Raw genomic sequence first — 12,643 nt, 5'->3', positions numbered from 1 at the left:
CACCCGGCGAGATGCAGGTGGACGGTGAGGACAAGCCCCAGGAGATCCAGGGTGTTTTGGAGATGGACTTCGAGGAGCAGGCGCCGCAGCCTGTGCCGGTCGAGACACACTCTCCCACAGTGAGCGAGGCGTCGGTCAACATGTAGACCGAGGCGCTGTTCCTAACTTTTGTAGACTCCTCTTAGTGTAGCCTAAATTTTGGATCATGGGTTACTAGGCTAACTCAGAGTTGAGTGACCACTTAGTATTGATGTTAGAAGTAATCAAGTAGAGGTGGGAAGGTGATGGATGTAATGAACCTCTAATGCTACTTATGTAAGGTGTTGGCAGACTGTGAAAATCTGAACGCAGCAGCTAGTTCGAATTTTTATCCTTATTTACTTTCCAAATTATCTTGTCAATTGAATACCAAAGTTGTTCCAAATTTCATCATCTAAATGCTCACCAAATTTCAGCTCAAACGGACGTGGACAGCAGGAGATATACGCAAAATACAGAGGCTCTATTTTCTGTAAAACCAGAAAACCAGAGGAATAGTAATTGAATTTTTCGACTAACTTACTCTGGGAATCTGACCTTGCTTTGACTACCAAAGTTGTAGCTCATGAAATTATCTATCTCCTGTATAAATTTCAAGTTGATATCATGCACAGAACTCCTGTTATACGCTTTCTCGTATCGACGGTTTTCTGTGTGACGCGATTTATGCAATTCATATTCTTCCATTCATGTCTTGAGTTGTATGTTTCCATTGAAATGATGAAAATGTTGAGCCTAATGCAAACTACTCACGTTTCAGATGGTTGAGTCAACTTGAGGTAGTCCCAGTGGTTTTGGAGCCGGAGGGAATGGCAATCCACCTCCACCTCCTCCACCACCGGGCATCGAGGAAGTCCTTGCCGCTCAAACTGAAATCTTGCGGCAGCTAGTGCAAGCTCAGCAGCAGCAGCGAGGTGGGCATCATGCTCATCAAGCGCAAGAACTGAGCTACCAATACTTTCTGAGTATGCAGCCCCCCAAAGCGGATGAGCCACTGGATGCGGATGCTTGGATTCGCACCATCGAATCAAGTTTTCTTTGCTGTCTGTTCCTTGTTCCGAAGCAAACAAGACTTGATATGCCGCGCAGCAACTTCGCTGATCAGCTCGTATGTGGTGGGATCATTACCACGGAATGCTACTGGCTGATCATGTGGTTAATTGGAATGAGTTCAAGAATACTTTTTGGGCTCATCATATTCCGGCTGGTCTTCTTGATCGGAAACTCAAAGAGTTCTTGGCATTAACTCAGGATACTTGAATTGTATTGCAGTATGCTCTGGCTTTCAATCATCTATGTCAGTATGCTGGTCATCATGCAGATACCGACGCTAAGAAGCGAGAACGCTTCCGTCGAGGCCTCAGTACCAAACTGAAAATAAGGATCAACTCTTAGTGGCGTTTTTGGCAAAATGAACCCCACAAACCAAAAAGCCTTGCATGTCTAGTTATCGGACTATGGTATATCCGGTGACGGGTAGGTCTTGCTGAGTATTAGCACACTCAGCCTTGCTTGTGGCACTGTTTTCAGGCACTAACTTTGAGGATATGATTGCGAGTCTGACTTGGCCGTGAACTTTGCCTTCGGGCTGGTCCGTCGAGTGGGATGGCCCTTCAGCTGGTGCTGACCAGCCTCCCACTGAGTGACGTGTTTCGTACGGGCTTTATCTATGCGTCACACGTTTCGCTAGTCGTCGTTTACTTCTTTCGCTGCAATAATGAGACATGAATAATTTGTGTAATTTGGACCTCTATAGTACTTTACCACTCTAAACATGGTTTGTAATAAAATTCCTTTTCCGCTACAAAACTCAGATGACGTATGAGATGTTCTGTATTTTAATCTCTGGGCTCACCTTCGTGTGAGTATTGTCTATGTGATCCTAGAATAGCGTGGCTATAATCGAGGCTTCACTCGAGGAACTACCGGTGCGTGCCGAATTGGGTCAAAGTTGCTTAGCAACGAAGATCAGTGCACCGGCCCCAGTATTTCGTGTGGTTTCGCCACAAACAGGTCTCGCGCGCAGACCTACGGGCACACCTGTGGAACCGCCGGACCGAAAGGAAAATCGCCCGTTATAGCTTCTGACCGATTCCCTGATTTGTTCAGAGGCTCGGGGGTAGAGCCACTGGGTGCGCTCACGCACACCCATCGGAGGGAAAACAACCAGCGTCGCGTCCCATCGCTGGACAGCTGGTTGGTGCCAGCCGCTGCAGTCCTAGAGTCCTCTGAGCGATGCCAGAGGCCGGCGCATAGACTCGGGGGCTGCGTCCAAGATTCCCACTTCCGTGTACCCACCGAGAAAATGGGGCAGCAGCGTTGCGTCCCATCAACACCGAAGGTCACGCCCATTACTACGGCCGCTGAACCCTCTGAGCGAATCTATGATTCGTTCAGAGGCTTGGGGGCTACACCCAGTGGGTGCGCTCGCATGCACCCACCGAGAAATATCAAGAAACAAGGGGCCATCCTTCGCATCGGCAGACAGAACCTCCCAGCACGCCCTCACTATGGACGCGAGGGAGGCCGGGGGCTACTGATAGGGGTAAAAGTAACGGGTACCCCTAATCACCTATCAACATCAGAACACCAGAAGGTAAGACTAGCATGGCCAAACAAGAGGCTGACCAGGATCGACCTCAGCCAATCAAAGTGCGGCCCAAGATGAAGCCGAGGTGGCCCACCGGCAGCGACTTCCGCCTCGTCCGACCCCTGAGAGAGTGCCCCTCTTAGGCCGACCCCCGCGGGGAGGCCTCCGCCTCGCCCGACCCTGGTGGGATGGGACCCCACGTGGTGGCCAGCCAACTCTGTAGTACGGAAAACATCATGGGTCAAAGCAGGAACCACATGGGTGGACATGACCGATCGCTCACACCTCAGCACGGGCTAGAACAGCCATGACAGGATCCAGATGGTTCAACGCCTCACCCATAGGATGGTGCGCAACTGTTTCCCCGAAAGTCAGCACCAAGGATAGGAGGACCGTCTGGACGGACGTGTGGACCGGACGGTCATCACCTGCTGACACCAACATCATCGACGAGGTGTCTGTTGACACCAACACCATCGACGGGGCGTCATCTACAGTGCGCCAGGCCATTTCCCGTCCGCCATGATTGCTACAGGGCGGGGAATGGGGAAGGATGATTGCCATCGCCATCAGCAAGGACCGACCCAACCTCTTGATTGACGAATGAGGAAGGGGTGTCGGGTCACGACCGACCCCCACAGTTTCTCCTTTTTACATTTTCTACCATTTTGTATCCGACCCCTCGCTTTTTCTGGGACTACAAAGGGAAAGGGGGTACCCCTGAGTACGGGACCGAACTTTCACACGCCCACACACACGCACACACTCTCACGGAACTAGAGACTTGGGAGCCCGTTCCCTCTCTCGCCCATTTGTAACCCCTACTGCAAATTTGAGTGCAAGAGCGCAAGAGCTCGAACTGGACATAAGGACATTCAGCCCGAATCAGTTTAAACCTTTGTGTCGAATCCTTGCATTACCATCTGAACTAGTGACGCGCACACAAATTTACTAGCCGGTGATATGTAACACCGACAAGTAGCAACATCAATATTGTCAACTTTCATAGGGGTAAGTGTGCGTGCGTTGTGAGTGTCTGAGTTGTACTGTGTAATTAAAAAAAAATGGTATGTCGTGGTGCGCTTGTGTGCTAGCCCCACAATGCCAGGATAAGTTTTCAGGGTAGGGCGAGTGGAGGTGGCATTTGTAGCGTTGTATAATGGCACGGCCCTATGCTCCATCACATATTTATACAGCACGCTAGGCTTCGATGTTGTAGGCCCATTAGAACCCTCATCCCTAATAGATCGAATCACTTGCGCCTTTAGTCCAAAATTATTTATGGTTGTCTCTTGGGCACATCATCAATACTCTTACTGTGCAAGAGCTTTGTTTGATCCCGATGTGTCTCGATCATTCCTTCACGATTCAACAGTTTATTTTTCATATCAGATAACCAACAGAACAGCATATGAGAACAGCACATATCATATAAACATATAATGCTCATTATATTCCCAACAGATATGACAAATATGAGGCGGAGGAATAGATATAGACAATTGACAAGTATGCTAGCTACACCGATCCTGGTTCACAACAGGTTTGTTTTCATGCTTAGAAAGCAGACTCTGAAGATGTTCCTTGAGCGATTCGTCACTGGGACACTTAATCAGCACTTCCTTGAGTTCGGATAGATTCTCCAGGCCAGAAAACTGTAATGGGGACGTGCTGGAGCAGTCCACCTTCAGCAGCTCAAGCGTTTTCATTGTTTTTGATCCAAAAGTCACAGGTACGCTGAGGCTGCAACCAATGTCAAGGATCTTGATCTTTTTATAAGAGTCATCCTCTATTCCATTCGTAATGACACAGAAGTTGAGCTCCCCATCTTGAAGATGCTTCACACGAAGGCGTAAAATACATAGCTCCTGAAGCTTGCCGAGAAATACTATGTCGTGCTTCATTAATGCCGCCATCTCCAAATCCATCTTTGCAAGCCTACTAAGCTGGTTGCTCCACCCCGGTAGCTTGCCTCCAAGCCCGTACAGTTTAAGGCTCCGCAGACTGTCCAAAGGCAGGGTTTGGTCTTCCAAGCATCTTTGGCTGTCCCTGTCCAGCCGCAATGATAAGGACTCCATAAGGGCAAGATCCGAGATTGCACAGAAAAACTTGTTGCAGTTACTCATGTTGATACCGGACACTCCTAGCTTGTGCAATTGTGTGAGCTTCTTGAGCTCTTCCAGGACCGCTGTCCCTGAAACACTGATGTTGACAACACCAAGCGTGTGCAATGCCGTCAGTTTTCCAATGCCTAGAGGTACCTGAACGCCAACATGATGATCCTCTGCTGGGTTGGTCATGCCGGCACGAATGTACTGCAATTTCTGTAACTTGGTGACGTTCTTTCGCAGGTTGAGTATGGAGGTGCCCCGCACATCCAGACTCTGGAGCTGCCTAAGATGACCAAGTGCACTTGGCAGATGACAGATATCTTGGCAACGTCGCAGTGAAAGAAACTTCAGGCGACGCAGGTGCTTCACTATCTTTTTGAGATCTTCGTATTTTACACCTGATACATCCTCCAGATCGAGTACCCGAAGGAGCTTCATATTTTCGGAGATGAAGAATGACTTCCACATACCGAACACTGTCAGCGACCGTAACCGTGAGAAGTCAATGCTCTCGAACACAATTCTGTCTCTTCTCCAGGATTTTGATATCACAAGGTGACGCCCTGTGCGCTGGGTGGTTAGGACACAACTACCATCCAATTCAAACACAAGGTTCTCTTCCATTCGTTGTGAGATGATGTACTCTCGGAAGAAACCATTGACTTGGCACAAGACCGTCCTTGTGTTGCCCAAAGCTAGTGAAGTTGGCTGCTGGATTATGCTCAGATCCTGGAGGTCAGAGAAGTGCTTCTCCCCGTTCTCCTCGGCAGATTTGTCATGGTTATTCCTCGAGTAACCCTCTGCAATCCACCGTCTTATGAGTCGTCTTCTTCGAATTATGTGGTCTTGAGGGAAAATTGACAGATAGAAAATACATGGCTTGAGAAAGTCTGGACAGTTACGGAAGTAGGCATTCATCCAATCGAATAGACCGTCAAGCTTGTTTAACTCTCGGTTGGTCTCCAGCTCTTGCATAAATTTCTTGTTGATAGAACGTGCGTGCTCCATCCATCCAACTGTCTTTGAAGCCAATGAGCTAGCTATCTCAACTATTACTTTGGGAAGTCCACCACACTTTGAGGTAAGTTCTCGAACCTCAGCAATCTCACCATGAGACAATGAAGAGAGCAATGCATTTTTCATAGATATCTGTTCAATGGATTTTGCATGAACATTAGTTAGAATACCAAACACGAACCGGACAACAATTTGATGTATGTTACAACAGCAAAAGGCTAGAATGAACACACAAGTATCTACTAGTGGTGGAGAAGTAGCTAAAATAGCAGTAAAGAGTGAACGCCAGTTCATCCCATAAATTTAGAGATACAATATAGTAGCTAAAAAAGTGCACAACTTCTGAAGAAATATTCTGGCAGAGGTTTTTTATGGTACACAATACTGGTCTATACTAGTGTTTGAAAGACTAGCCTAGAAATATCTATCTGACGGTTCATATTAATTGAATACTACAAAAAAGTACAGCAGTACTGTAGGTAGTATACTAAGTAGTATATAGGTAGTATAAGGGTATTACGGGAAAAATACTAATAACATCAGGATTCATTTTATTTGGACTATCTTTTTTAATTCCATATGTTGTTTCAGTTACAACATAAAAAATTACAAAACTACTCCTACGAATCAAGGGTTACTGTGCTCTACGCCGCTATGAAGATATCAAATCCATCAAACTCTTACTGTAATTCATGTTATGCAATTTGTTGATCACCACCAAAGAGTTTGTGCACGAGGACTAAATTCAGATAGAGGGAACATAAAAAAAAAAAGAGGAAAGGTTCACTGAGAAACACACCTGTTCGAACAGATGAAAAGCTGCCTCAGGTTCTAGACCTTTGACATTAAAAACGAATTCCCCCTTATCGTCGCGGCAATGTTTGGCGATCTTTTGTTCATTTGTAATGATGATGAAGAGGGTCTTAGCATGTGATCCTGACACCAATTCAGCTTGTATCAAATCCCACTCTTTCGTGCACTTCAGGCCGTCAAGAACGACAAGGCATTTGTACTGTTTTAGTATCTCACGACATTGTACTATGGGGTTCTTGCTTCCCATGTTATCATAGTATGACGGTTCGCATGCATGAAGAGATTCAGAATGAAAGCTCAAAAATAAGCTCCGAGAAAGGTCACTTAAATTGAAGGGATGTGACACGTCGACCCAACCATACTTCTGATGTATGCTGCGCTTCATAAGAATTCTCTCGCAAAACAATTTTCTTACGAGATATGATTTCCCAACGCCTGCTATACCCCAAACAGACATAACTTGGTAAGACCACCAAAGTGCTTCCTTTGTATGATCATAAAGATCTTTCATCTGTGACTCCCGTCCAGCCAGGGGATTCACCTTCATCCACTCCTCGGCTGTATTTTTTTTTGATATTGCATCCATGCCCAGGGACACCCTACCAATAGTTTTCGCACCCTGAACTCCATCACACTCAAACCCCTGAAATGTTAAATGTTTTGGACTGATCAATGCTAAATTTCAAATTCGGTCATATACAACAATAATAATGATAAAAAATCGAACTGCAAAATTAAGAAAAATAACTAATTGCAGGAAATTGATTTCTGATTTATAGTTAGAACTGCGCCCATTGTTTGAAAGCTTGTTTAACTTAAGTGGAGTCTACAACACTATTGTTCGAGCTCTATGCTTGTATAGGTCAGGGCAGTGGTACGTTTGTGCAGTTCACTTATGTAAGCTGATAATCGTGACTCTTTTTTTGCGAGAGTTGATAATTGTGACTTTGTGATATAGCCTTGCAACAAGTGCTATATGTGCCACAAAAATGAGGGAAAAATCTAGTTTGCTACCTCACCAATCCACCTTGTTCAATTTATTAGTGCCCAAATTATTTTAATTGATTCAATTTACCTCTGAGTTTTTTCATTTCCCTGTGTACAAGTTGAGTTTTAAGTTCAAAATTTGTGAGAGGACAAAAGGACATGATGTCTTATGTTAATATATATATATACATATATATTAGAATTATTTCATGGTTATTTTCATTAGATAGAAATATTTAATAGGAATTTATATTACAATTACAATTACAAATCCGAATGAAAAGTAATCATAAAATTCACATTGTATTTTTCTAGCATAGTTCATCTTATTATAAGTTACCTAGAAAAATTGATATTAAAATTTCGTACTCAGAAAAAATAAATAAGAAAAATCTCATTAGAGGGTTGGTTAGATTGGACAAAATCGAATAGTTCGGGTAAATGTAGCCAAATTTTTTTTAAGGGGTTAAGCGGAAAAACTAGATTGGTGAGGACCATAAAATAGTTTTCTTTCCTATAAACAATTATTAAACATATCTATTGGAGCGAAATTGAGACTTGAGAGACAAGCTTCAAGTAAAATGTTCTTCTAATTTTGAATTGACCTCATCATAGTTATAGCACGTAATGATCAGAGTCCAAGGTGTGGTTCGTGATTGAGTAAAAGGAACAGAATCTTGGATGTGGCTGCTGAGGATTCAGGCTTACCGTTTTGTAGAAGGCATAAACCGAGTGCTCAGCTGAGAGCTGGTTCAGATGCAGGACTTGATATGGATGTCCCACGGACAAGCTTGCGACTTCGTATTGCTGTGTTGACACAATTATGCAACTGCCGTTTTTCCTGTTGGGGAAGAACGTCCTGATAGCATTCCACTCTTCCATGGTAGACAGGTCTTCCAAGACTACGAGGTACTTGTTCTCGTTGACATGCCGAACGAACTCAGCTAGAAGGTCGCCTTGCCTGGCGCTCATCTTTTTAAGGACGTCTACAGCTATGACGGCTTCTTCCTCTTCTTCTTTGGGCATGCTTGCGTGGAACTGAGCCGTGATGGAACGGAGAAATTCACGTGGATTGAAAGGATGCCTGACTTTCACCCAGGCACGGCAGGTGAAGGTTTTGCAGGCATCTTTGTCAATATAGGCATTCCAGATGATGGACGCCATCCCTTGACCGCCACCTTCTGTGCCCCAGATGGAGATCACTTGGAGCCCGCCGTCTTCCTTGGTGAACAGCTGTGTCAGATCCCCCTGCTGGCCCTTCCGATTTTTCGTTACCTCGGTTATCCTGTTGAACGATGTGGCGCCGACGGCCGCGCGGGACACCGGTTCGGGCGGGGAGAGAGTGGATCCGGCGTCGCTGATGAGGCTATAGCGTGCGTTCCTCCGGCTCAAGTCCTCCACCCTGGCCTTGAGCTGCTCTATGTCGGCGACCGCCTCGTCAAGTGGTATCTCCGCCAAGCAGGGCATGATGCAGCGTGCAGGCTTGAGCAGGCGGAGCCACCAGCGGTTCTTCTTGTCGAGATGGACGACGAACTCGATGCAGTCCTCCACATCATACGCCAGGTCGCGGATCTGCTTCACCAAGGTCCTGACTACCAGATTCTTGAGGCGCTCGTTGTCGGTGACGTTGAGGAACGACTGCATCATCTGAAACTCGCCGGTGATGAATACAAGGTCACGCTGCGCGTTCTGCCGAAGATTTGCCTCCTCCTCGATCGCCGCCTGGGTCTTGGAGAGCACCCCGTCCACCACCGACTTGGCCATGCCAACCACGAGGTCCGCCATTGTTTTGCTCTCCCAGAATCTCTCACGGATCTTGGAAGATGGAACTTGAAAGTTTGCTGTAATCTGTGGCGTAGCTATAAGCTAGCTAGAAAGTGCTGTGGAGTTGTTCATCACAGGGAAGATGAATGTCGTCAAAGCAAGCAAATTGCACATTTGTTAATAGAATATGACAGTTGGGGTATTCGCGATCAATTAAATTAATCCTCCGCCGAACAGCTAATGGCACGCCTAACGAAAATGGATCTGCACCCGCACCAGTATCCTATTTGCAAGTAGGGAACCGTTGAATGGCCTAGCGCGTACATCACGTGGTACTGGATCGATCAGAAGGTGAGAATAAAATTTAGACCGCAACTTCTGCATAATAAATAAATAAATATATAAAAGACGAATATCAAACTAGTGGTAGGGTTTATTACTGACCATTTTTCATAAGTATTGGTAAAGGAACAAAGAAACATAATTTAAATCTAAGGCAAAACCTCTCTGACCAATCAGCTCGTGTCATTCAATGACACATGGATAAAAAGGCCCATAAACCAGGCCAAACCGACACGAAAACTTGTCATGCACGCAAATAGGGGTAAGAGGCTCACTTTCTAGTCTCCCAGAGAAGACTGAACTTGATTGGGACCAAGAGTAGTGCAACACCCAAAATTTATTTGAGTTTGAAATGATTTTGTTTCAAATGATCTTTTTACTTTGTTAAAAGAAGACAAAACTTTTCCTTCACATCTATCTTTCTTTGTCTTTGGCCCAACTCCTTCCTCCCATCTCTTTTTTCCCAGCCCGCCCCACCTTCTTCTCTTCTTCATTTCTCTTTTCTTTCTCACTTTTCTCTCCCACTCAGCCTGCTCGGCCTAGTCCATTGTGCCGGCCTGTTCCACCTCTCTCTCACTGCGAGCTGGGGGCCGCCTATCGACTCCATCCACTACCTCCAGCCGGCCGCTGCATCCTCACCCCAGCTCGCTAGTTACTTCCCCGCGTCCACGCCCTCCTCTCCCTTTGCTCATCTCCAATGCTCAGTGGAGCAATGGCTCCACCTCCTCACCTCTCTCTTCCATTTCGCCCTCCATGTCGCCCCCTTCCCCTTCACTGCCATTGATGGTTTGCCACACCGAGACCGCCACCTCCTCCTCTTCCACCGGCCACTTCGCTCCCCTCCCTCGGTCTTTAAAATGCGCCCCCAAGCCCTGCCTTGCCTGTTTTCCCCGCTCCAGTGCTTCGTTCTTGCTCTGCCCGCTACCTCTGCTAGCGCCACCACGCTCGGCCGCGCCGTCGATCCACCACTTCGGCACATTCTCAACAACGTTGGTCACCGCGCGGAGCTCTGCGTGGTGGTGAGCTATGTATCCATCCCTTTATCGTCTTCCCTCGTCCCTCATCACCACAGGAATTGCTCGCCAGTGTTCTTTAGCCATGCCTCGCCGTCGTGGGCTCACTCTGGCAACTGCACCACCGCGTCGACTTCGCCTTCAACTTCGCCGTCGCCTCCTCTTCCTCTTCAGCTTCCCCGTCGCATGCGCAAGCTTCCCGGCCAAAACCCGGCACGAATCAACCTCAGACGACCATTTTGGACAAGTTCGGCGAGGCCGGCGCTGCCTCCGCTCGCCGCTGGCGCCTCGCGCCGCCGCCAGCCCCGCCTGGACCTCCCAGAGCCGTTGGATAAAAATCCAACAGTTTAGATCCCGACCAACCATGGTCCAAACAACCCTGTACCGATCAACCCTAGGTTTTTTTGCTCATAGGCCCCTCTATTCTCTATAATGAATCCGCAGTCCAGAGTAGTTCAGAAGTAATTATATTCAGGCTCTTTTTCTTTTGTTTAGGCCCCTGACCTTTCTGGTTTTTGAACCCACCATCCCTGGACCCCCTTTTTACACTCTCGACACTGTTTATATCTGTATTTATGTTTTAGCCCCTGGTTTCATTAGAACTAACACCTGGAAGTTCAAATTTCTTGCAAATAAGTCCCTAGAGCCTCGTTTTAGCTATAACTTCTTTGTTTTAAGTCCGATTTCAGCGATTGTCATGCTCATGTGATCCTTACATCGTGCTCTACACCTTTTTCAGCTTGTCCAGTTCTGTTTATATTTTTTTTATGTATTGTTTCTTACTTTTTGCATATTTTTATTTGTGTGATTGTGTAGACGACCTGCCGTTCGAGGGGGATCAAGAGCAAGTGTACAAGGAAGAGAATCAACAATTTGGCGAGCAAGGCAACTGTCCTTGCCCTTTTGCATATTCTGGATTGTCCCAAAAATAGCATGTCAATTCACTTTACTTTATTGTTGTATTGCATAAATTTGATGGGATAGCTATTAAGGACTTTACCTAGTTTTTTATCCAAGTCTTGGAATACCTGTTTAATTTTTTGTTGGGTAGAACTGCTTAGTTGCTTATCTAGGGAATGGTGTTATCATGGTCTTTTGAAAAGGATAAACTTTACTTTATGTTGTTGTCAAATTTGTTTTAAGTACAAGGTCACTTTGTTTAAATGGAACATGGAGAATCACCAAGAAAATAGTACAACACAATATTACGTGGTTCTAACCTTAGCCGATTTAATTAGTGTTGACGGCGATTATTTCTCATTTTACCATTAACTTCTCGGGAATAAAATGAGATTTTACACTATGTTCTATGCATATTTTGTTAAATTCTAATAAGTTCCACAAGTTTTGGATGAGTTGTGCTTGCAAAACGGATAAAATCCAGGCCGCACAGCATCGACCGTACTAGCCGGCCGGATATCTCAACATACATGGGTATATCCTTGTTATAGGAGCCACGTGACATGTTCACAATGCCCCTAAACCAGGGATTGGCACCTGATTCAGTCGCTGGACATGGAAGGCTTGGGCAAGGACCAAAAGGACCCACAAGTCAGTGCCAAGATGAGCAAACGTCGATGGTACCCAGACCAGGAGCAATCTCGATCCTTGATTTACAACTTCGGTGAAACGGAGGGCCAATGGGCTCCAGAGGTAGGCCACCTGGCCTACCCAGGCTGCCCGGCCTAAGAAAACGGCGTGTGGACCGAGTACCAGAAGAACCGACCTCCAGAGGCAATCATGAACGTCCACCAAATGGCGGTGGCCACGAGGCCACTCCACCATGCCGGCCACCCTAGGGGAGGCCACTCGACCCCACTTGGCAGTGTTTGAGGTCACTCTTTTACGTGAAGTCTAAGCCAAGAAAGAGGTTGCTTATTCTTGTAGCAATCGGCCAAATACCGACCTCTAACTACTATAAATGGGCCTCCCATCCTCACTTGTAAACTCACACCAAAAGGAGTTCT

At 46.3% G+C, this 12,643-nt stretch overlaps 1 protein-coding gene across 1 annotated transcript; it reads right to left on the bottom strand.

The window, feature by feature from the left end:
* Positions 1 to 4,076: 4,076 nt before the first annotated feature.
* On the bottom strand, positions 4,077 to 9,354 carry LOC120654020 (disease resistance protein Pik-2-like). Its single transcript, XM_039931635.1, has 3 exons — positions 8,266 to 9,354; positions 6,557 to 7,213; positions 4,077 to 5,889 (listed from the first exon to the last, which is right to left on the bottom strand). Exons 1-3 carry the CDS (start codon positions 9,340 to 9,342, stop codon positions 4,144 to 4,146), a joined length of 3,480 nt encoding a protein of 1,159 aa, XP_039787569.1. The 5' UTR covers positions 9,343 to 9,354; the 3' UTR covers positions 4,077 to 4,143.
* Between the last annotated feature and the right edge of the window lie 3,289 nt (positions 9,355 to 12,643).

This window comes from Panicum virgatum, chromosome 1N (genome assembly GCF_016808335.1).
Source record: "Panicum virgatum strain AP13 chromosome 1N, P.virgatum_v5, whole genome shotgun sequence".
NCBI lineage: Eukaryota > Viridiplantae > Streptophyta > Magnoliopsida > Poales > Poaceae > Panicum > Panicum virgatum.
Note: the sequence above shows the minus strand (reverse complement) of the source record. Positions and strands in the feature narration are given on the sequence as shown.